The sequence below is a fragment of the Penicillium crustosum genome (genome assembly GCF_028827405.1).
Source record: "Penicillium crustosum strain IBT 35664 chromosome Unknown utg000001l_segment0_segment0, whole genome shotgun sequence".
Lineage (NCBI taxonomy): Eukaryota > Fungi > Ascomycota > Eurotiomycetes > Eurotiales > Aspergillaceae > Penicillium > Penicillium crustosum.
Genome location: NW_026623122.1, coordinates 1,623,613 through 1,647,430, shown reverse-complemented (window position 1 = coordinate 1,647,430; position 23,818 = coordinate 1,623,613). Strand labels below are relative to the sequence as shown.

Here is a 23,818-nt window from a genome sequence, read left to right as displayed (position 1 = left end):
CAATCTTTACCATTTAAACACTGGTCATAATTGAATTTGTTGACCATACTCTTTCTCTTACACACTTTATTTCTTCCCTAATCGCATTCCTCAGCCATACACTCCAAGATGGACCGCAGCTTGGACGAGATCATCGCTGAAGACACGGTATGACTGCAGCGAGCAATGAAACCACCAAAACGTACAACTGACTCACTCAATTGCAGCGGAACCCTGGTCGCCCCTCAGGCGGTGGTGGTGGTCCTCGTCGTCACAACAACTCCGGCCGTCGCCACGAGCGCGATGGCGTCAGAAAGGTACAACTTCATTTCAAGCCAAGGCTCCATTCCAGATTTATATCCCACATGGCAATGAAACTGATATCTCATCCAATGCCTAGGTCCGCCCTCCTTTCCCTCTGCGAATTCCCTTCTTGCTCCGTGTCAATCGTAGCCAGTCCTCTGGATCGTTGGCGACTCGCCAACGAACACGCCACGGCAAAGATATGGAAAAGAACTTTGCACGGTATCTCATCTGACTTGGAGCTAACGCTAAGTCTCTTCGATAACAACAGCCATACACTTCAGACCGTGTCGATCTCAACCTGTGATTATGCCTCTCTGGCTACTACGATGTGGATCATACTGACAGGTCTCTGTTTCTAGCGACTGGGTTCATGACAAATTTGACGACGACCGATGTATGTGGCTTTCTCAAACTTTGCCAGGATCTCTCTAACAGCAATGTTCTTCAGCCCGCCCGTCCCGTGGAGGCCGCAGAGGCCGCGATGGACCTGATTCCGATCGGTATGGAACCTCCCATCAAACCAGCCTCGACTTGGTAGTTTGCGTGATCAGGGCGCTGATTAAATTATTAGATCGAGCACACTGACCAAGGTTCGCGTGGATAACCTCCACTACGATATTACCGAAAGCGATCTCGACGTACGTTCCAATTAGCCCATCCTCAATCCCTATACAAGGAGAACGCCCCTAACAAGCCTCCTCGCTGAATAGGATCTCTTCGGTCGAATTGGACCTGTTTCTGAACTTACTGTCTCTTATGACCGCGCTGGACGCTCCGAGGGAGTTGCTTACATCACATACGCCCGCTTGAAGGATGCACACACCTCCATTCAGGAGTATGACGGAGCCAACGCCAAAGGCCAGCCCATCCGTCTTTCTCTCATCCCCGGCCGCCGTGACCGCAACCCCCTCGACTCCGCACATCGCCCTAGATCTAGTCTTATGGACCGCGTCGAACGCCCCCGCGATGACCGCAGCATGAGCCCCGAGGACAACGCCGATGGCCGACGCCGCCGTGGCGGCCGTGCTCACCGCAGCGATGTTACCAAGCCCGCTCCAGACAACATCGACCGTTACGTCCCCGGACAACGCTCCCATCAGCGCTCTCCCAACCGCCGTGGCGGAGGTAGACGTGGTGGACGCGACAACCGTTCCCAGCAGACTGATGGATCCAACCGCCGATCCAATGCCCGTCCGCGCAAGACTCAGGAGGAGTTGGACCAGGAGATGGAAGATTACTGGGGTGGTGCAAACAACGGCGGTGAAGCGGCTGCACCCGCTCAGGACACCCCTCAGCAGACTGCTCCGGCCCCCAGCGCACCCGTTGCCGACGACGATATCGATATGATTGAGTAAATACTTCAGGGTCACTCGAACTACGGGAAACTCGCTTGTCTTTCGCATTTCAGATCTCTTGGTCCTCCATGGCATTGTTTTTGGTCTTTTTTATGAATTAAGATCCCCTCGGCCTTTCTCCCTCTTCCCTTCTCTCTTTCTATCTCCGAGGCTTTTCAGCACGAGGACTGAAACTCTGTACTTTACCTCAACCACCAAATTGTAACTGGATCCATATCACAAACTCGGCTTTTCACTGCTTCGATGCTTCTTTTCCCTTGCTAGACTCTTATCCCTGCTCTCGTTGCATATCCACGCCGGGAAACTGCCTATGATAAGTGTTTTTTTTTTTTTTCCTTTTCTTATTGTGTTGTTCGGTGTCTTTCTTGATGGTTTCCTATCGTTGGGGGTCAAAACAGATGCGCACATGCCATAAAGTTGGCATACAAAGAACGAGAAGCTGCTTGCAACCAATGGATGATGGCAAGATACAAATCGATGGAACATAAACCCAATGGAAGCCGCCAATTATAAATAGAACAAGGATGGCAAATGAAAATAGAAGATGATATGACATTCTTCCGTCATTTCTTCTGTACACCGTAACAATTATGAAAGTATCAAGTTCATCTCCACAGCCCGTAGGGTTCGCGGCATGCTTTCCACAACTTGATAGTACCGTCCTCGCTACCAGTCCCGTAGAGCTTGCCATCAGGGGAGAAGCTGACGGACCAGATAGGGCCATGGTGACCCTTTTGAACCTCTGCAGAAGAAAGTTAGCTCGACTCGACCGCCAAAAGACACACCACCAGACGTAGCAAAACATACCCAGCTCCTCATCCGTGTTCAAGTCATAGACTCTTGCCCAGGTATCATTCGCACTGCCCGTAACCAGACGACCAGACTCGCTATTAACCGCAGCACTGGCAACATCGTAATCATAATCGGCCTTCTTAAGCAAGCGACCAGGCTGCACGCCATCAAAGAGATAAACACTCTTTCCCGCAGCGACAGTCAAAATCCCCGCATCATTAGGTCTCGTCGCCAGACTATTCAGCTCACAAGATCCAATGGTACCATCAACACCATACTCAACGATCGGGTGGCGCGACCGCAGATCCCACCAGCGGATTTTGCGGTCCTCCGCCGCCGTCGTGATGACATTGTAGTCCTGATTCCAGACGATAGACTTGATCGTGCCGCCGTGCACGCCCGCGCCGATCTCGTAGCTCGCCACTCCATTCTCAGTGGAAGGAGTGGCTGAGGACGGGATAGGGGGTGTTGAGCCCGTGCTCGAACTGCCACCCCGCGTTAGATCGAATATGCGTAGCTTCTTCTCTGCGCCGCCTGTCGCGAGCACTTGCGGGTTCGCCTGGATTGGGAATGCTACTGCCCGCACGATGTGCGCGTGTTGCAGTGTGTGCAGGCATTCGCCTGTGTAGGTGTCCCAGACCTTACTGTTTCGGGTGTGAAGTTTAGTACATCATTGTGGAGAATGGGTGGAGGGATTTGCTTACGCTGAGAAATCGGCTGCTGCTGTTGCTGAGATGGCGGCGTCGGCGGAGAGCCTCGCTTGCCATACGGCACCTTTGTGGCCGAGGAATGTTCCAATCCTGGGGGTTGATGTTAGTGGGTGGGTGGTTTCTGGACTTGGGTTTCATATGCCGTACCAGTCTCCCGTTATGCCATCGCGGAGCATGGGGTTATTATCTTTAGTTGGTTAGTGACTATGTGGTGGTTTGTGAGTATCATTGGTCTTTCTTACCTTTGCATGAAGAGATGAAGTAATATTGCTCGTCTTCGACAGTGGAAGAGAAGCTCAGATGTGTCACCGGACGAGAATGTCCGTGACAAGTCAGAGGGACTACCTTGGGGATATCTGTGGAGAGCGTATCAGTAAATATTATCGAGATAGCAATTTTGATTTCCATCTATACATATCACGCACCGGCAGTCATTTTGTTGGTGGTTGAGGGAAGTTCCCGAGGTTTCAGTGGTTTTGATGTTAGGTATTAGAGAGCCAATCAGATCAGCGAAAAGCAATGGATATGCCCAACCGAGAGCGCACGACTTGATATCAAGGTCCAAATGCAGGAACCAGACCGAGAGAGAGTTCAATATGTCTAAGGAAGGTACATAAGAGATTCGTCAGGGTCGTCAAGTCATCACACAGATATGTGGGGTTCGAGGAAGAGCCGAGAACAAAGGATCGAAGAAAGTGGATTGAACAGGAATTTTTCCAAACAGACACCTCAAAAGGAGAGAAGGCCTCTGGGAATATGAAACTCCTTCAGTGTGTAGATGGGATATTGAATTTCAATTTCAAACAATAACGGGCAGCCCTGGCGCGGATCGCAGATTAGGTAAGGCATACGCTAGTCCAATTCGGGTATAATTGGAACACGTGAGGCTCTTATGTCGTGGCTTTGTACGGAGTACTCCGTAGTTAAACAGATATTCATAGGCATCCAAAATGGGATATAACAAGATAGTTTTGTAGCATGACATTTCTAAAGATATCTAAATAGGCATTTAAAAAGACACCTCAAAGGTATGTAAAATGAACATATATATGACGTTGGAAAAGATATTGCTGAAACATACTGTAGTGATGTCCAATGTAACTTCTCTAATACCATCTCAAAACAACCGCATATTCAGATCATTGAGGGGTTTACGTCTCTGAGTATATCATTAGATGCAGAGCGGTTCTGTAGTATAGAACAATACTAGTCCTACTTGGGAAGTAACCAGTCACGTGATCATCTCGAGCCGGGTCCCACTTTCCTTAGTCCCACCTTTCTCTCCCTTATTCCTCCAATCACATAACGATACCAAGTATATCGTTCTAACCTTGGATGGTTGCTGTCACTTTTCAATCATCTGCTTTTTCATCCATCATGGCTAATACTAAGCCAATATATGACAACGTCACTATTTCTTTCCGACGGATTTGCAGATGGGCGCTCTGGTTCAGTGATATCTCCGTACTCTCATCCTATGCGGCTCTGCCTGACCAAACCATGTTGGCCAACGTGGAGAGGAATGTGAACCCGTCACAAGTTGCATATGATGTGCCTGGGATTTGTAAGTACACCAACTGAGGGTGTCTATACCACTAAACTGATTATCAATAGGGGCGGGCAAGATTCCCTACTTGCAGGAACTTGTACCAGAACAAACTGCACGCGAAGATTGGTCGCCAAATAAAGCAGCTAGCAATACTGCACGTGGAAGGAGACGACCTCAAGGATATAATGCTAACTTTGAATCTCAGGGCCTTGGATTGGGATAGATTCAAATGTGTTCTCACAAAGTTTGTGTATGGGTTAGACGTATCCCATATCGTTCCGCTCAAAGTTAACAAAATCACCGTCAAAGAGCAAGAACAAGAGTGGACCTTGTTGGGGTTAGTCTGGAGCAAAGAGCGAGTCAATAGGTGGCGAGAAGCAATGATGACTGGTGAGAGCCACGAAGCTGGAATGGTCACTGAGCGATTGGAGAATCTCATCACGTTGGACGCCCCAGTCCACATCTTCTGGGCCATGCTTAATGTGCTCTTCATCTTATCTCGATCAACAAGGATAAGACCTATATGGAAGTTTCTTTCCACTGGTTGCCTGGTCCTGGGACTATGAAGACTTAACGCTCTTGACCCTCTCCCGACGCTGGAGCACCCATTCCACCATGGCATTGACAGGTCGAGGGAAAGCTCAGGGGAAAGTATGTGTCTTGTTCATAGTTAATCGGGTGATTTGCTTGCTAGAGATCATCTATATATTGAGATTAATGCCCCCAGGCAAATAGCATGTGACCTATCACCGAAATTCATGGATGAGCTGCAGCAATTGCACTATGGAGCCAAGCAAGTTGACGCTCTGCGGTCTGCAGGAATCTGGTCTTGAATTGAGTACCTCATATCGGTCTGGTATAGAACACTCTAGATCAATTCTTGCAGATAGTGTTCATCAATCGGGGCCTCGATGATCACATGCTTTCCCATTAGCAAAAGTGGTGGACATTGATGATGCTAAGCACCTGTTGAAATATTCTGGATCTCCCCTCTCATAGATGTCCCCAAATCCTCATCCTAGAAGAACGAGACCTGGAAATCCTTGAAGATTTGGCCAACAATAAGCTATTCCTATTTTCCAAGATCGACAAATCCAGCAGAAGCTAGGGAACAAGATCAACCTCTCTCCATCCTTCTTTTGCAATTGTATTGTGATTAGGTTCGTGAATTTTGGAAAATGTGATGTGATTTGCACTACGCTTGATCCTGAGCGCGACACTTGGCCCCTTTCGACAAAGGTAATAGTCGCTATGGTGGAGAAGATACATATGTACCTCCTTGTCACGGCATAGTCTGCTCCCTGAGACCAGTGATAGACCCAGCTTTGGAAGCCTTCAGCTGAAGTAAGAGATAACTACCCACTAGATTGAGGATTTGCCAGTATGCAAGATGAGTCATTTGAGGACCACCTGGACACTTGAGCATGTAGCAGAGATCCATAGGCTAGAAGATCCAATTAAAATCTCCGTACCTTTGCATTTGATAAGACCTCGGCGTGTTCTAGCAGGTTCCCCAGATGGCGTTACCGCCCACGTGATATTACCAATTGATGCTGCGGCGGGGCGATCCCCCGGAACGACTAAAGGACAACAACATCCAGGGGAGCTTGATTGATCATTAATTCCGCAGTGATACCCTTGAAATATTTCTTCTTCGGATTCTTCTTTCTTCACTCTTTCTTCCCTCAAAGTTTTATGTATGCCTGACTTCAAGCTCTCCGCAACTTTGGAGGGCCACGGCGATGATGTAAGGCTCCTGGTCCCGGCGTCTGTACCGACGCCATTGACACCGCACCTCCAAACCACAGACTACTCACACTGATTTGACTTTTGATCTAGGTTCGCGCTGTGGTCTTCCCAAATCCAAATGTCGTCCTTTCCGCCTCTCGTGATGCAACAGTTCGGCTCTGGAAGCTTATCTCCACTCCACCTCCCGCATATGACTATACCATCGCTGCACATGGCGGCGCCTTCATCAACAGCTTAGCCTACGTTCCTCCCACATCTGAGTTCCCCGAAGGACTTGTACTTTCGGCTGGACAAGACGCAATAATTGAAGCCAGACAGCCTGGTAAGGGTGCAGAGGATAATGCAGATGCTATGCTTCTGGGTCACAGCCACAATGTCTGTGCTCTAGATGTGTCCCCTGATGGTAAATGGGTAGTCAGTGGCAGCTGGGATTCCACGGCCCGGCTGTGGAGAGTCGGTAAATGGGAGTGTGATGTCGTACTGGAGGGACACGAGGCAAGCGTCTGGGCCGTGCTGGCTTATGATGAGAACACAATCATCACGGGTATGCTAGTTCCGTGCGACCCCAATAAGTCTTACATGCTAACTTCATCACAGGTTGTGCTGATAAAATGATTCGGATATTCAATACCTCGGGAACCCTACTCGGAAGTGTACAAAACTCAAACGACGTGGTCCGGGCCTTGTGCAAACTTCCCTCCTCAAACTCTATAGGAGCCCACTTTGCATCGGCTAGCAATGATGGAATCATTCGTCTTTACACATTGCAGGGTCAACTCGTTGCTTCTCTTCATGGTCATGAAAGCTTTATCTACTCCCTTGCTGCCCTCCCATCTGGCGAGCTGGTGAGCTCCAGTGAAGACCGCACCGTGAAGATTTGGAACGGAACCCAATGTGTTCAGACAATCACTCATCCCGCAATATCAGTGTGGAGCGTTGCAGCTTGCAGTGAGACCGGTGATATCGTTACCGGTGCTAGTGACCGCATTGCTCGTGTTTTTAGCAGAAGCCCTGATCGTCATGCTGCCCCAGAGGCTATACAGTTGTTTGACCAGGCCGTCAAGGAGTCAGCTATTCCAGAGCAACAAGTTGGGAAGATTAATAAAGAGGAGCTGCCTGGTCCGGAATTCCTCAAAGAAAAGTCCGGAACCAAGGAAGGTCAGGTCCAGATGATCCGAGAGCCTGGTGGTACCGTGAGTGCCCACACCTGGTCGTCGGCAACACAGGAATGGATTGCTATTGGTATGGTAGTGGACTCGGCTGGAAGCAGTGGTCGGAAGACCGAATACCATGGTCAAGATTACGACTACGTCTTCGATGTCGACATAGAAGATGGCAAGCCCCCGCTGAAATTACCATACAATGTCTCGCAGAATCCATATGAGGCTGCCACCAAGTTTATTGGAGACAATGAACTCCCTATGACTTATCTGGATCAGGTTGCCAACTTTATCACTCAGAATACTCAGGGTGCCACTATTGGGCAGTCTCAAGAACCTGAAGGTGCTGATCCTTGGGGATCAGACCGCCGTTATCGCCCTGGAGACGCCTCGGCGACTGAAGAGCCCCAGCCACCTGCTCCCGAGCCACGCCCCAAGGTACTCCCTCAGAAGATCTATCTCTCCATCCGATCAGCAAACCTGAAAGTTATCACCAAAAAGCTCCAGGAATTGAACGCAAAGCTCGTGTCTGATGGATCAAAGGACGTGGCGTTGAGCCCCTCAGAGGTGGAAACGGTTGTCGCTTTGTGCAGCCAGCTCGAATCTTCCCAACAGCTTCAAGCATCACCCGAGGTTGAATCCGGGGTGCCGTTGATTCTGAAGATTGTCACAACCTGGCCTGCTGCCAACCGACTCCCTGGCCTAGATATTCTCCGTCTACTAGCGGCTGCTGCGCCATTTACAGCATCCGCCGAGTACAACGACGAAAATGTTGTATCGGGTGTGATATCCAGCGGTGTTTTTGAATCCCCTCTTAACGTCAACAATGCAATGCTCGCAATGCGAACATTTGCTAACCTATTCGAGACGACTGCCGGTCGAGATCTGGCCATAAGCTCATTTGATCAGATCCTGGGAGGAGTGAAGTCCGCCTTGGCCAGTAGCGGAGAGTCACCAAACCGCAACCTTACCATCGCAATAACGACACTCTACATCAACTTTGCAGTTTATCTCACCTCCGAGGGTAGGAACCAATCCGCAGAAGCCGCAGAACGGGGTCTGGTCCTCCTTGAGGAACTGACTCGGATCATCGCAGGAGAGAACGATTCAGAAGCGGTTTACCGGGCACTAGTCGCGCTCGGCACACTGGTGACAGCGCTCGGAGAGGAGGTCAAGAGCGCTGCCAAGGAGGTTTATGAGGTCGAAGGTGTTCTCGCGAGAGCTTCGGTCTCTGGTCCTGGAAAGGAGCCGCGCATTAAGGGCATTATTAGCGAGATCCGGGGGCTCTCTGAAAGTGCGTGCTATTTTTTATTCGGTGTGCATCTATCAGAGATGCATTACTTTCTAACGACGACAACGCGATTCCCATACAAAGACTATTCATTTCCTTCTCTTCCACTTTCATAGTAGATAAATCGTAAAATCTTCTCTCGTCATTGAATGAACTAGCATTCTCAACAACCCATCTACTTACTCCCTTACAATCTCCCCTCCGCATCAACCCCAATCTCCAAAACCTGCTCAACACCCTGGTACTTGGGTAGATCAAGCCCATACTTATCAGTAATGTTCTTCGTCAAAAATCTACCCCCAATAAAATGCCTGCCTCGATAAAATGCCACACATGGCTTAGGTGCAGAGAGACTGATCAATGCATGCGGCATGAACTTCGCACCAGGTCCTTCCTTCGGCGGTCCGCTCTGGATATCCCATGAGCTAGGCGCATCGACACTCAGCACCTGGACGTTAGCGGACTCGATTTGCGAGATGATTTCCGGGAAAGGGTCGCGCAATGGCCCGCCGAAGGAGAAGCCGAAGATGGCATCAACCAGGAAGTCGGTTGTCTTTAGGGCCGGCTGAAATTCGTCTATGAAGGGGACTGAGAGATTTTGGAGCTGGGTTTTGAGGCGCTGCGTTGTATTAGATTTGGTTCTTGGTTCTTTGCTTCTGGGGTTATTTTCATGCTTGGGAGGTGCGTACTTGGTAGAGTTCGTTTTTGCCCTGTTTAGGGTAGTACACTGACGGTGTGTAGCCAAAGTGGGCTAGGTGTCGAGCGGCTACGAGGCCATCTCCTCCTAGTGATTTGTTAGATTTTGTTCCTTGCAATTGCAAGATTCGGGGTTTTTTCTCACCATTATTGCCTGGCCCACAGACAACTAGAACATTTTCCCCTGCACTTGGGGGATGGACTTTCCACACTGATTGCTCATTATATCAGTATGACCCGATTGCATGTTCAAGATCGATGGAGCTTACCCGCTTGCGCGACAGACAGGCCGGCTAGCTCCATCAACTGGTCTAGAGACCAGCCACCAGTCTCCATGAGATCTTTATCAAGCGAAGCCGCATCTTTGGCTGAGATTGCCTAGGACGATTGTCAGTTTATATGTTGGAGCTAATATCGGACAACTATATGGAGCACCTTCAACGACATTATTGCTGGTTTACTGTAGCGACGAATGGAGAGAGGTAGACGAAAGTTAGTGAATATAGAACGGATCATGTAGTTGTGCCAATGCTAGAGCTAGGCTGTTGGTAAACTAAGTTAATTGACAGAAGCTGTGTAAATCAGAGTGATAGCCAGCTCCGAAGTAGATCTACTGAGGGTCCTCACATCATTACATCATATATACGCTAGTCCGTATTTGGTTACGCCGGATCAACAGTTCTTCCGCACCTCCTAGAACTTTTGTGGAGGGCAGACGAGATCATCAAAAGAACAGACTTGCGCCCTCTTCAATTGAAAAAGTATTACGCACCCGCCAAAATGGTTCTCCGGATTCGACTCGCCCGCTTCGGCAACAAGCACAACCCCTTTTTTAACATCGTCGTTGCGCAAGCCCGGTATGTGGTTTTTCCCCCGTGAATGGATACCCCCGATACGCCCGGCTCCAGCGCCAAACACCAAAGTTGCCAGGCTACGGGGTGCTTCAATCCATTGCGCACTGTATACTCAAGAAAAATTGAAATTGACCCTACTATTTGTAGCTCCGCCCGCGGTGCTAAGCCCCTCGAAGTCATCGGCACCTACAACCCTATCCCAAAACGTCCCACGAACTTGTACGACGAGAATGCCGAGGCGCGCCCATATAAGGAGATTGCCCTTGACCGGTCACGCGCAAAGTATTGGCTCGGTGTTGGTGCGCAGCCTAGTGATCCCGTCTGGAAACTGATGGGCATGGTAAGCCTGACCCTTGTTTTCTTTATCTCAGAGAGTTTGGGGAATCGGAGGATCCAAGGAAGATGGACGGCTATTGTCGGGTTTGCGTTTTCAGCAGATCATATGGGCTGATGGTGATTACGTTGTTATTATACGGACTATGTTTACTAACTGTCGAACTTCTTTCCAGGCTGGCCTTGTTGCGCCCAAACCTACTACTTTTGACAAAGCTTGATTCCGCTCTGACTCCTTGACACTTTGATGCCGTGTGGCTTGTGGCATGCTTGACCTCTACATAGCTTTCCAGGGCTCTCTCCGACATTCTTTGTTTGCGCGGCCGCACAACACCCGAGAACCTTGGGAAAGTTAAGGCATGGCACCATCGATGACTGGTCAGAAGTCGCGCTATGTACCTTTTTTTTCTCTCCTGATTTTGCTGGCATTTTTGGCGTTATTGAGTTGCCTTGTGGGAACCTATGTATATTATGTGGCAGCCTGACTGCTCTGACTCTACGCGGTAGACGAGCCGCAACATGAATATCTACTGATACGATTTGGATTTTTCTCTGAGGCGAAGAACACAAATGTCACCTTTGATGTAGGCAGGCACATAGTTCGCTCCGAGGTAGGCTATGCGTTACTGCATACTTTCCTATAAACTGCTCACCTATGCCTACACTGTAGAGTCATGAGGTATATAGATGCTTTTAAATCACTTCCAAGGTTATATATACGGTAAGAATCTTAAATACATAGAAAGATACCCTTGGAATCCGATCGTATTTTGTCAGTAATGAAAGCCAAAACATTTGACGCGCCCATGACAAGTTCAGGCACACGTTCTGAAGAAGTAGTGCTAGTAAAGCCCCTAAGCAGTAGCTTGTCTCCACGGCCCAACCAAATGAACCAACGCCCCCTCGATAAGTCGAAGTCATTTCCCCGTGGCAGCCAATCCCATGTGTTACCGGGGTTGGACCCGTGGCAATTGGTCAGTGACCCTGGAGGATCGCCAGTTTTTGACTTTTGGGATTCCGTGGATGTGTGCGATGACCTTTTGTGAGTTATAAAACAGGTTCCAAGGTTAGCTCTGACGATTGTATAATATAGCAACCGGAGCCATATGACTTGGACTATGAGGTGTATTCGATATCAAGCCGTTGGCTCTTACGATCCGGGCTAGTTAACGGCAGTTGTAAATGCATTCAAGGTTCATCCAATCAACAGTCAGCCTAGAGGTATTGTATGAATTTGGTACCGGCTTGGGATTCTATGTATTCTACCGAGTCTATATGTAGTAAAACATCCCTGTGAGATATGTGTGCTTCATTTCATAGAGCCCCAATCGCGTGCAGAGCCGGGGTACGGCAAGCCGCATAGGCACCTACTTGCATGGCCGGTGCTTTTCCAGAAGAAACAGATTCATGATCCACCCGTCGATCTTCTAATATATCTGTACGGAGTATACGGAGTATACAGAAGTATACAGAGAACAGAAAGAAAAAGAAAAAAACCGGGGGCATTCCATAATCACCCACAAGTCACCTCGGGGCACGCACTTGGTAACGCTCTGCATGCGGTCAGTTTCCAGGGCCAAGGTGTAAGATTGTGGTAAAATTGTGTAAAGTGATGACCATGTACTGTCATATATTTTGGAGTACATCCCCTAATACGGGTACCCACATACAACCCCATGTACCTCCACTGTCACATACCTGTTCCCCAGTGAGTCGCGTCGTGAAGGACAGATCCATGGATCTGGCACTTGTGGACTGGCACTCGACCGTTCCGGACTCTTTTCTTCCCCCCTCCCCTGCACTCTCCTTCATCCCCTCCTTTCAAACCTTTTTCCCTTTTGCATCCATCTTACCATTCTTGTCAATTTCCCATCTTTATCTCAATCGTTTTCAAAGCGCTCATAGTCCAACTGTCGCAAATCCGATGAGACACCCTCCGAGTGCACTCGACTTTCGATCGAATCGCTAATCGCCTTCGCCTTCGCCTTTTCATTTCTATCGTTGCATCGCGTTTGGTGTACGATCTCTTGTCGCATTACCGATCACGGCCCAGAACTTCAACTTTCCGAATCCCGCGACTCCTTTTTTTCCTACCTGGACTATCCTCCCCTGTGTGATCGCGAACCCCCGAAAGGCGAAAAAAAAACTTCGAAAATTTCATATCTCGTGGAGGGATGAGCGGCAGCTCTAGCCAGTCAACTCGTACGAGTCCCGGCTCTTTTGGAACTACACAACTCACAGAGTCCGTGTCATCTGGTTCGCCCCCTCAGCAGTCACTCCCTTCTTCGCAGACGCCTTTGACGGCTCAGCATGCGATGTCGACCGACGTGTATAGCCCGAATGCGTCGCAAGCGCCTTCATCTATGAACCCGTCTTTCTCATACCCTTTTTCTCCTATCGGCACAACAGCTTCATTCGATAACAACATGCGCTTAGGCGATAACGATCGCAACCTTCAGGGCCTGAATGGCCTGAATCGCGGAAACGGAGGCGCGATTCTCATGCGCAAACTGCCGCGAAACACGAGCCGCGAAGCCCTGCGCAGCATGCTTCTTTTCGCCAAAGACTTTGTTGACGCGGACTTTGTGACCTTGGACCTGCCGGAGGATGACGGGTTCTTGACCGCGATCGCGCGATTCATTACTTTGCCAGCCGCCGAAGAGGCCAGGTCCCTCCTGGATGGCAAGCCGAACTCTAAAAACGACGCCAACATGGTTGTCGAGATGTACCCCGGTCCGATGGGAGTGAATCTGTCGAACACGCGCCGTAACACCATCGATCACACCGCGAGTCGTGCGTTAATGGGTGCCTCAAACGGTCCCCTTGCGCGTCAATCTTCGCGGTTCAACGGCACTTTCCAAAGCTTGGAGAGGCTCTCCAACGCGAATCCTAACCAGCCTATCGGAGAAGGGCTTCCACCGACCTCTGAATCAGGCTCTCGCATGCACAGCCTTTTCTCGCCACAATCTCCGATCGGAAATGGCATTGATAACCTCCCACGCATAACCGGGAAGTCTATGATTGATGAAGACCCGGACGAGGAGACGGGCGAGCTGCTCAAGGATCCGGTGGGCTATGCAGAGAATGGCCACTCTACCAACATCTCTGCTGGACGCCGGGCCACCAACCCTCAAATCCCGACCAACCGCTTTGCCAATATGTCCCTTTCGACTAACATGTCCTCGCCACCTTTGCAGAACTACGCCGGGGGTGGCGCCCAGCGCATGGGCGGCGGAACACCAGCATCCGCATACCCAAACCAAGGCCATAGTTTCCCATACAATGCCCAGCACACACCACGCCACAGCCTGCCCGCTGCGAACCCGAATGACCTGAATCCTCCTTGCAACACTCTGTACGTGGGCAACTTGCCACCCGACACTTCCGAGGAGGAGCTTAAAGCCCTTTTCTCCAAACAACGCGGGTACAAGCGACTCTGTTTCCGAAACAAGCAGAATGGACCCATGTGCTTTGTGGAATTCGACGAAGTTGCCATGGCCAGCAAAGCGCTCAATGAGCTGTACGGCTACAAGCTGTCGAACAGTGTCAAGACTGGCATCCGTCTCAGCTTCTCAAAGAATCCTTTGGGTGTGCGCTCTGGTCAACCCGGTAGCATGAACTCGTCCAACTCGGCCTCGGGACAGGGCGCAGTCCCTGGGGGCAACAGCTTGAGTGGAATGCACAACAACATGTTCTCGGCTGTAAACGGTCCCCCTCCTGGACTGGCAGCACCTCCTGGTCTTGGCATGCCCATGCCCGCGCCGCCGATGCGCAATGGCACCTCCATGCACACTCCCATCAATCCCCATGCTGGACTGATGGGCAATGCCTCATACAATCACAACTCCGGCCTGGGAATCCGAAACGGAGCCAATCCAATGATGTCGCCGCCGCCCCCTTCTAATCCTGGCGGCAACAGCAATGCGGCGCCGAACCTGAACGGCTATAATTCCTTCTACCCTGACTACATGATGGGTCGTTAAGCCCATTCAAGCGTTATATCAAGATAATGCCCGGCATGTTTGAACGAACTGGGATATCTGGCGCATTTGGGGATCTTCGTTTCGTGAGCTAGATCAGCATTCGGCGGCTGCATACACTCTCGGGAGTACTGTTTCGGATTTGCTTTTCTGTTTTTCCCCTTCTTTTTTTTTGCCAGTCCTTTTCTTGGCTTTTCGTCTTTCTGTTGCATGGGAACCCGGGCGCTCTTACATTCCTTTTTTCTGTTATCTCTTTTCATTGGGAGGATTGCATTTCAGGTCATTGCCAAACTTGTATTCTTATCTGGTCGGTGCGAGGCGCTCGAGAGCGCGTTTGTTTCTGTCACCCATTGCGTTTTGTTCACACCTTCATACCCTCGTGATTTCTTGCTTTTGTTCTTGATTATCTCGCTCGTTTATCCTGACTCAATAGGCAATGCACACTAATGCGTGTTTGCTGTCTCTGCCCTAACCAGGATCTATACGAACTGTTATCTACTTTATTCCACGTGATTCCCCCTGTTTGTTACATCTATCCCCTGGATCTTTCTCGATGCATCGTCTGCGTGGATCGGAAAGGATTTTGCTGATTTACTTGCTTTCTCTATTGCAATGCGTGTTTATTTCTACGCAAGTACGAAAAAAAAGAAGGGTCCTATGTGGCTTTCTTTAGCTTCTCTTCTAATATCTCTCTACTCAAATGGCATGAGCTACGGAAGGACATGACATCGGCTTACGTCGACCACATACTGTCCCAGGCGTTCGCGTTGGTTTTATCTCTCTCCTGTCATATTCCTCTCATCGCGACGGAGACGAAGGCGTCTGGCCCATGTATTTTGCTCGAAGGCTCTTTTCTCATCTTGCTTGCATTGCCACTCGTTTTGCTTTGGGTCTGGCTTACTCTGCTTTTCCAGGAGAAGAATGAGGAAACGAGGCGTGTCTATTATTATTTTTTTACTGTTCCTCTTACCCCGTCTTGCTTGGGATGATACCGATACATTTGCTTTGATCTGTACTTGATACAATGAACTGTTCCAGCTATTCTGGAGAACGAACCCATTTACTCCATTTATAATGATGTTAAGGTCTAGTAAAGAGCTATAACGGGTTTCTTTTTTTGCTTCCCTTTGAGTGTCTCTTCATCTATTTTATAGTATCTACAGAACAGGTCATGTAATCATTCTACTGTAAAGGCAAATATACCCGGAACTCAATGTTGAACCGCTATTATTATGTTGTGAATTCCAATATAGGGAATGGGAGGGAGCTGTTTACTTCGGTTGTATACAGTGGAGATGGGTCACGTGATAACACTACCGAGAAGTTTCTTCCCCTGCAGACACCTACGCTTCCCGCTTCAACCCGACAACCTCCCATCCTTCAATCATTGCTGCAAAAGGGTCAATGGCAGCTGGAACTCCTTGATTCTTAATATCCAGCGCCTCTCATCTAGTTTGACATCAAATTCTTCCTCCCGTTCCCCCATCATATCCTCCAAGATGCCACCCCGGATACAGAGCCGGACTGTGTCCAACACCCTTCTTCCCTACCTCACAGCTACCTCCTCTTCCTCTTCCTCACTTTCCTCTCTACCTTCATTAGCCCCTACATCATCACAATGCATTTCCCGCCAATTCTCTGCCACGGCAGCACCACGGGGGCAGACCAAACTCCGTCGGCAGATGTTCGAATGGCTTGACGGCGAAGGAGCCGTTTTCAAGCACCATATTCCTGGACAAACCAACTATGTTACTAGCTTAAAGCAGCGAGACAACGAGGGCTCGGACAAGGCCCGTCCGTTCCCCAACAACCAAAATTTCTTCAGCGAGCCTATCCTCAGTGAGGAGCTACGGAATGAGGTCTATAACCGCGTTGTTGAACAGAAGAAGAGTGCCCGCGTTGTCAGCGTGGAACTTGGAATCGATATGAAACGTATCGCTGCCGTCGTGAGATTGGTAGAATTGGAGAAGAGACAGCGCGCACAGGTAAGAACCTCTCCCATTTCTGTCCTTTTTCCTCCTTGCCTTTCGAACTTTGCTTCGAACCTCCACGCATATGATGAGTCACAAAAAATCGATTAGTCTTGAAGACACCCACATGGTTAAACCTTACTTTTTGAACTGAACTGTGTTACCTTGCATTTTGGATTCCAATCAAGTTTTATTTGGTCGCGAGACATGAACTGACCAATCTCGAATCAGGGTAAACCCCTAGCACTGCCATATGCCCGGGCCATCCATGAGATGGTCCCCATTACCCCCTCGCCGAGAAAGGCGAGCGTCAACAATATCACGAACCCATCAACGACCTCCCCGCCCACCCCCTGACAGGCTCCCAAATCTTCTACCCAGTCCCCGAATCTCGCTCCTTCAACCGTGTCGAGGCCGGTCGCGTCTTCTCCGGTGCCCCCGCAATGGAGCAGTCCGAGGCCGCAGAAATCTCACACCCTTCTGACCTCGCCGAAAAGATAATCGAGGACCCCAACTCCATAGGCTGGGTCGGCAAGGGCGCGAATGCCCGCCAGATCTTGCAGCCTGCTGATGTGCGTATTCCTCACCCTCACCTGGTTGCCCTGGAGCGCGATCGCCTCGCCAACCCCAACGAGTGGCGGGCTGTTGCGGACCTCCAATCTAAGAGACTCGAGCGCCAAGACAAAATTGAGAATGAGCGTCGTGAACGCATCCAGGCTCGTCGTGAGAAGAAGCTCACAGTTGTCTCCCCCGAGGACTCGCGCTTCGACTACCGTATCAAGGATACTATCTACACTACGGAGACCACCGGTACTGATGGCCGCGGTTCTAAGGCTGTTGGTCGTCGCTACGGTGTGCCTCACCGCGACCGCACACGCGGCGAAGTCAAGATTCCTACTCGTGTGGAGGCTTGATTTATTCTGAGATAGCCCCCGAAAGGGCTGTTTCTTTGTTCTTTTTGTTTGTGTTTTTCAGCAACTTTCTCGGCTACGGCCTTTGTAATTTTACTTGTACGCATACTCATCCATGGATGTATGAAGGAGGCTGTCGCTTATGTACCTATATATCGGATAATTTCTGGCAACTTGAAATCTTTCCCTTCTTATTTCCCTTTTTGTCGCTTTTCGGTCACTTAGTAAATCTGACCTTCCCGGATCATTAAATAATTATCTTTCCAGGGCCTGGGGCTCCAGGCCCTAATGCATACAAATATGACCACTTGGGGGTGCCCGATGGATGGATGATCTTGTCATAGTCGGGACTCGTTAATAGAGACTGCCCTGATTCAACCGAGAAAACAGCATCTCGAGCAATGGAAGACGTGCTAAAACTAATAATTGGAGGGGGGAAGATGTCGTGAGATTGAGGTCAACTTTCTCGCGCAGAGACAAGTTTGCACAGTTCAGTTCACTGTTGACGCTCCAGTACCTGGACTTCTTGGGTGCTTGTTTCTCGTCTTTGTAGCACTTGGTCATAGCATGTCCTTGTGTTGTTTTTGGGATCGCGAAAGATATATTTGGAATATGAAAAGGATACATACCCTCATCATTCCAGAGGATACCTGATCCTTAGAAGTTTTTGAAGACTACTATCTTCTATTGCAGTACTTCATGTCTTCGAAGCGTAGAACGAGGGAAATATGGGCACTTTACATGTATATTGGGGGAGGAGATGTTGTCGAATACCTATCTTTGTCTAGCGTATAAACCAAGGGTTCTAGGAGGTTGTCTTATAAAGCCTCAAAGATAAGTTCTAACTTGCTATATTCGATTAGATATGTGCCTTTTAGGAAGGTCTCAAGTATGACGGTCAATTGGTTGCAAACCTGGGGCTGTGCAATCAAAGAATGCGACTCTCGCCTACAAGGTAGAGAAATATGATGTCACAAATACATTGGGAAATTGTCGGAGAAACTAACCTTGGAATAATCGAAACCCTGAAGAGACCCTGAAGAGACCCTTAAAAAAAACCCTGAACAGACCCTGAAGGCAGTAGGATTGTCGAACGTTTGAGAGTTGAGCTCACATTCCACTCTCTCTTGGTTACAACGCTGGCCGTGTCTTAATGGGGAACTTAGAGAGCTGATTTGTTCAATGATTATACATTCCCAACCCCCATGAAGATCTCGGGGAAGCCGAGAAGCCGAGATCATGACAAGACATTCAAACAAAGCGTGGGGGATATCCGGTGGAGCCCCGCAGTAACGGGCATTTGCCGGAGAAGTAGAGGTCGGTCGATGCCCACAATATCGCGGCATTTGTCTTTCGAGTGGAGCTGACTGCATCATTCCTCGGGCTTTTACCGGAGCACCCAATGCCGAGAATTGGGAGATCGTAGGTGACTTTCAGCTTGAGCAGGGTTTATGTTGCTATTTTGTTTTGATCTGCAGGTGAAACCCATGTATATACTGCGAACTCCGGGGTAAGGTAAGATCTCGACGACATTGATGGGACGGTGACCTCAAAAGTGACAGAAACAACGAAGGCCTCTCGCTCTAGGGTTCGATGGTTGAAATAATATACCCTATTTAGGGTGGGGAACGCGGCCTTGGGGAATGCTACAGTCTCCGCACTCATCACACGGTCCATCTTGGCAAAGGGAACCGAGGGAACCGAGAGAAGTATATAAGGACCGTATGCGTGCATGACATTTCTCACTATCCAAGGCATCAGCATGTACCTCAAGAAGCTGCTCACTTCGGCCGCAGCCCTGAGTGGCTGCGTCTGGGCTCAGAGCCAGGCTGGTATCGAGGATCTCGATGGCCCCGGCAATGACCTCTACGAAAAGGACCTGTCCGAATGCCCAGGATACAAGGCAACAAAGCAGTGGGAGACTCGTTCTGGCTTTTACGCGGAACTTTCTCTCGCAGGCCCGGCGTGTAATGTTTTCGGGACTGACCTCCCAGACTTGAAGCTGGAAGTGGAGTATCAGACCAGCGATCGACTCCACGTCAAGATCTTGGACACCAACAACACGGTCTACCAGGTTCCAGACAGTGTCTTCCCGCGCCCTGGATTCGGCCAATGGTGTTCCCCGAAAGACTCCAAGCTCAAGTTTGACTTCAACGCCGACCCCTTCTCGTTCACTGTATCTCGGACTGACACCGGTGAGGTACTCTTCGACACTACGGGCAATAAACTGGTGTTCGAGAGTCAATATGTCTATCTCAAGACACACCTGCCACAGAACCCGCATCTGTACGGACTGGGCGAGCACAGCGACGCGTTCATGCTGAACACGACCAACTACACTCGGACGATCTACACCCGCGATGCCTACGGGACACCTGAGGGTGAGAACCTATACGGCGCTCACCCAATCTATTTCGACCACAGGAAGGATGGCACTCACGGAGTTTTCCTGCTCAACTCCAACGGCATGGATATCTTCATCGACAACAAGGGTGGTCAGTACCTCGAGTACAACATCATCGGTGGTGTTCTTGATTTCTACTTCATTGCTGGCCCCTCCCCACGCGATGTGGCCATTCAGTACGCGGAAATTGCTCAGCTCCCGTTGATGACTCCTTATTGGGGACTTGGTTACCACCAGTGCAAATACGGCTACCAAGACGTCTACGAGGTCGCCGCCGTCACCGCCAACTACTCCTCCAACAACATTCCTCTGGAAACCATATGGACCGATATCGATTACATGGACCGTCGGCGCATCTTCACCATTGATCCAGAGAGGTTCCCAGCCAATTTATACAAAGACCTAGTGGACACAATCCACTCGAGGGATCAACATTACATAGTCATGGTCGATCCCGCCGTATTCTACAAGGAGTCCAACCCGGCACTCGATGCAGGTCTCAAATACGATACTTTCATGAAGGAAACGAATGGCTCCAAATACCAGGGAGTCGTTTGGTCTGGTCCAAGCTACTTCCCTGACTGGTTCCATCCCTCATCGCAGCAGTACTGGAGTGAGCAGTTTTTGGAGTTCTTTGACGGAACGAATGGTCCAGACATTGACGCGTTATGGATCGACATGAACGAGCCCGCCAACTTCTACAACCGCCCCTACCCCGGCAACAACACCACCCCAGAGAATTTCGCAGAGGTGGATGGTGACCCACCGAAGCCACCACCAGTCCGAGATGGACCGGATGCTCCTATCCCTGGATTCCCTGACAGTCTTCAGCCAAACTTTGCTTCCGGCAAGTCAAATGAGAAGCGTGCAACTGCTGTTGTCCAACATCATCAACCTCGGTCTAGTTCCCACCGCAACCTTGGTGCTGGCCATTGGCGGTCCGCCAAATCCCACTGGGCTTCCTCGAGTGGCAGCTGGCAGAGTGGCAAAAAGACCGGCTCTGGCTGCGGGGCTGATGAGTGCAAGGGCCTTCCAAATCGCGAGTTAATCAGACCGCCGTACATGATCCAGAACGGCGCAGGACCCACGCTTGCTGATAGCACTGCCGACACCGATCTAGTGCAGAGTGGTGGATACGTTCAATATGACACCCACAACCTTTACGGCGCTATGATGTCCTCGCATTCCCACAATGCCATGCGTGCCCGGCGCCCAGATGACCGTGCTTTGGTAATTACGAGAAGTACATTTGCTGGCTCTGGCAAGGACGTGTCCCACTGGCTTGGTGGTAAGAATGCTTCTGGCTTCTGGCCATTCAATATTAACAACGACACCATGCTAAATACTCTGCAGATAATATTTCCGGGTGGTCTTGGTACCGCCTATCCATCAGCCAGATCCTGCAGTTTGCATCATTGTACCAAATCCCCGTCGTGGGCCCCGATGTTTGTGGCTTCGGTGGTAATGTAACGGAAACGCTCTGTGCTAGGTAAAGGCTGAATCCCGCTTTATATATAGACGGCTCTAGCTAATATGGATCAACAGGTGGGCAGCTCTTGGCTCCTTCTACACGTTCTTCCGCAACCACGCCGAAATCTCCGCGAATCCCCAGGAGTTCTACCGCTGGCCGACAGTCGCTGAGGCCGCGCGCAAAGGAATCTCTATTAGATACCAGCTCCGTAAGTGACACACACAGTCTCCTCTCCGAGAAGGGAGTAAGAACTGACAATAATTCAGTCGATTACATCTACACCTCTATCTACAAACAGAACCAGACCGGCACTCCAGCCCTCAACCCTCTGTTCTTCAACTACCCGAACGACCCCAACACCTACCCCATTGACCTGCAGTTCTTTTACGGCGACGGCATCCTTGTCAGCCCTGTTACAGAGGAAAACAGCACGACCGTCAACTACTACCTCCCCGATGACATCTTCTACGAATGGGGCACCGGCAAGCCCGTCCGCGGACGCGGCGAGTACGTCTCCGCCGAGGTCGACTACACCGACATCACGGTTCACTACAAGGGTGGCATCGTCTACCCGCAGCGCGTCGAGAGCGCCAACACCACCACCGCGCTACGCAAGAAGGGCTTTAACATCGTTGTTGCACCCGGTCTTGATGGCCGTGCTGAGGGCTCGTTGTACCTTGACGACGGCAAGTCGGTTTTGCAGGACACGGTGTCGGAGATTGACTTCGAATATGCGCACGGCAAGCTCAGCATGACTGGCACTTTTGAGTACGAGGCTGGCGTCACTATTGAGACCATCACTGTTCTTGGGGTGGAGAGTAAGCCGAAGGGACTCCATGATGCCGAGTATGATGCCGAGAATAAGAAGCTGGTGCTTCATGTTGATGTGCCTCTAACGGGCAAGTCTCATATCAAAGTTCTTTGATTTGATCCAGGGTTGGAATGGATATCGCTTTGGTGGGTAACCTACTAGTTATATATTCTTTATCGACTGGTGGGTTCAACAGTTGAGAAATATCCCACTAGTGATGGTGGTTAGTTTAAACTATTAATCTCGATATTAATTAGTGCAGCCACGGTGGGGGTGGTCATATCAATCCATTATTCATTTTCATATTCATATTCCCAAATAAATACTTCGTTAACATCATATCTCATCCATTCTCAGATCAGTCCTGCAAGCCCTAAAAAAACAAAACAAAAGAAGAACCCCGAAATGTCCAAGTCACAATGCACAGCGCCTCGCCAAGAAAAAAGAAAGAAAGCACGAGATATGCTCGGTAGTCCCACCATGCCATTCCCTGCACCCCTCCCTTCCTATCCCAATTCAAGTCTCTCATTCCCCGGGATAAACCAGCTAGTCACATGGTCAATTCTCAACGAGCCTCCCCAACAGATCGACAGCGTCGACGCCTCTTCGTTCCAACCCATCCAGAGATCGCATCAGTTTCAGATTCATCTTCCTTGGAGGAAGTTTGGAAGATGGACCCGATTGAGGCGAGGGCAGTTTGGAGCCATGAAGTTGTATTTGGGGGGTTGGGGCTGAGGGTGTGTTTGATGACTGCATGGTCGAGCTGAGTGAGGGGTTGGGATGGCAAGATGCGGGGTTTGTAGTTTGTGGTTTGTGGTTTGTGGTTTGATGAGAGCAGGTCTTATGGTAAATGGTATATTGTGTTGGGAAATAATAGTAGAGGATAGACTAGTAGAGTGTAAGATGTAGAAAGTATCTCGGATGTACACGTTCGGGGGCAAAAGCTGTGGTATTTAAGGAACCAGAGACAACATCACATGCAGGACAATCAGTGGGAAAAGCAGACAAAGGCCGCATCCAGATCACCTGCATAAGTACCCAAATAGGGATTTGATGTTATTTATTACCCTTAGAAAGCTTCTCCGGGTTGCTCGTACTTTGGTCATGTTGCTATCTCTTGATTGGCGCTATGGTTACAAATTGTGCCGATCTATTGATTTCGACATGAATATCGGGCCTTCCAGATACACGATCCTCATATTTGATTATGGCTATTGGGCGGGTTCTTTGCTTTTGACAGATGCTGCATTACCTTGGATACTCGGGAATCTGGAAAGAAGTGTGTACAATTTAGGCTGTAGACAGGTTATCCAAGACATTTTCTTTGTCTTGGTCCTTCGGAGCATGTTGTAAACTTACACATGTACTTTATGGGGATACCTACCTAGACACTTAGAAGGCATAGATCACATAACTTTAAAGGTCTCACGCGAATTAGTTAGGCATTTACTTTCAATACTATGGCTAGATGTATCTGGAAGAGATCACCACCCTTTT

General features: G+C 49.6%; 10 protein-coding genes across 10 annotated transcripts; 8 read left to right on the top strand and 2 right to left on the bottom strand.

Annotated features, from left to right (window-relative positions):
- Positions 1–108: 108 nt before the first annotated feature.
- Positions 109–1,640, top strand: N7487_000634 (putative RNA binding protein; the record flags this gene model as incomplete). The annotated part of the gene is made up of 7 exons (XM_056868382.1): positions 109–147; positions 207–296; positions 554–585; positions 645–679; positions 734–785; positions 857–923; positions 996–1,640. The coding sequence occupies 7 exons, from the start codon at positions 109–111 to the stop codon at positions 1,638–1,640; spliced, it is 960 nt and encodes a 319-aa protein (XP_056733166.1).
- A 561-nt stretch (positions 1,641–2,201) lies between these two features.
- N7487_000633 (WD40 repeat domain-containing protein) lies at positions 2,202–3,638 on the bottom strand. Its single transcript, XM_056868381.1, has 6 exons — positions 3,568–3,638; positions 3,385–3,498; positions 3,290–3,329; positions 3,137–3,232; positions 2,448–3,076; positions 2,202–2,382 (listed from the first exon to the last, which is right to left on the bottom strand). Exons 1-6 carry the CDS (start codon positions 3,575–3,577, stop codon positions 2,246–2,248), a joined length of 1,026 nt encoding a protein of 341 aa, XP_056733165.1. The 5' UTR covers positions 3,578–3,638; the 3' UTR covers positions 2,202–2,245.
- Positions 3,639–4,642: 1,004 nt separating this feature from the next.
- Positions 4,643–4,914, top strand: N7487_000632 (uncharacterized protein; the record flags this gene model as incomplete). Its single annotated transcript, XM_056868380.1, has 2 exons — positions 4,643–4,706; positions 4,757–4,914. The coding sequence occupies 2 exons, from the start codon at positions 4,643–4,645 to the stop codon at positions 4,912–4,914; spliced, it is 222 nt and encodes a 73-aa protein (XP_056733164.1).
- Positions 4,915–6,390: 1,476 nt separating this feature from the next.
- Positions 6,391–9,021, top strand: N7487_000631 (WD repeat PLAP family protein; the record flags this gene model as incomplete). Its single annotated transcript, XM_056868379.1, has 4 exons — positions 6,391–6,438; positions 6,531–6,984; positions 7,038–8,894; positions 9,008–9,021. 4 exons carry the CDS (start codon positions 6,391–6,393, stop codon positions 9,019–9,021), a joined length of 2,373 nt encoding a protein of 790 aa, XP_056733163.1.
- Positions 9,022–9,078: 57 nt separating this feature from the next.
- On the bottom strand, positions 9,079–10,103 carry N7487_000630 (NADHX epimerase; the record flags this gene model as incomplete). Its single annotated transcript, XM_056868378.1, has 5 exons — positions 9,079–9,510; positions 9,581–9,675; positions 9,733–9,798; positions 9,857–9,965; positions 10,023–10,103. 5 exons carry the CDS (start codon positions 10,101–10,103, stop codon positions 9,079–9,081), a joined length of 783 nt encoding a protein of 260 aa, XP_056733162.1.
- Positions 10,104–10,367: 264 nt separating this feature from the next.
- Positions 10,368–10,995, top strand: N7487_000629 (mitochondrial 37S ribosomal protein bS16m; the record flags this gene model as incomplete). The annotated part of the gene is made up of 3 exons (XM_056868377.1): positions 10,368–10,444; positions 10,589–10,781; positions 10,951–10,995. The coding sequence occupies 3 exons, from the start codon at positions 10,368–10,370 to the stop codon at positions 10,993–10,995; spliced, it is 315 nt and encodes a 104-aa protein (XP_056733161.1).
- Positions 10,996–12,948: 1,953 nt separating this feature from the next.
- Positions 12,949–14,757, top strand: N7487_000628 (uncharacterized protein; the record flags this gene model as incomplete). Its single annotated transcript, XM_056868376.1, has 1 exon — positions 12,949–14,757. One exon carries the CDS (start codon positions 12,949–12,951, stop codon positions 14,755–14,757), a length of 1,809 nt encoding a protein of 602 aa, XP_056733160.1.
- A 1,496-nt stretch (positions 14,758–16,253) lies between these two features.
- Positions 16,254–17,081, top strand: N7487_000627 (mitochondrial 37S ribosomal protein mS45; the record flags this gene model as incomplete). Its single annotated transcript, XM_056868375.1, has 2 exons — positions 16,254–16,739; positions 16,956–17,081. 2 exons carry the CDS (start codon positions 16,254–16,256, stop codon positions 17,079–17,081), a joined length of 612 nt encoding a protein of 203 aa, XP_056733159.1.
- Positions 17,082–17,167: 86 nt separating this feature from the next.
- Positions 17,168–17,638, top strand: N7487_000626 (mitochondrial 37S ribosomal protein mS45; the record flags this gene model as incomplete). The annotated part of the gene is made up of 1 exon (XM_056868374.1): positions 17,168–17,638. The coding sequence occupies one exon, from the start codon at positions 17,168–17,170 to the stop codon at positions 17,636–17,638; it is 471 nt and encodes a 156-aa protein (XP_056733158.1).
- A 1,759-nt stretch (positions 17,639–19,397) lies between these two features.
- Positions 19,398–22,435, top strand: N7487_000625 (glycoside hydrolase family 31 protein; the record flags this gene model as incomplete). The annotated part of the gene is made up of 4 exons (XM_056868373.1): positions 19,398–21,327; positions 21,393–21,528; positions 21,585–21,718; positions 21,777–22,435. 4 exons carry the CDS (start codon positions 19,398–19,400, stop codon positions 22,433–22,435), a joined length of 2,859 nt encoding a protein of 952 aa, XP_056733157.1.
- Positions 22,436–23,818: the final 1,383 nt, after the last annotated feature.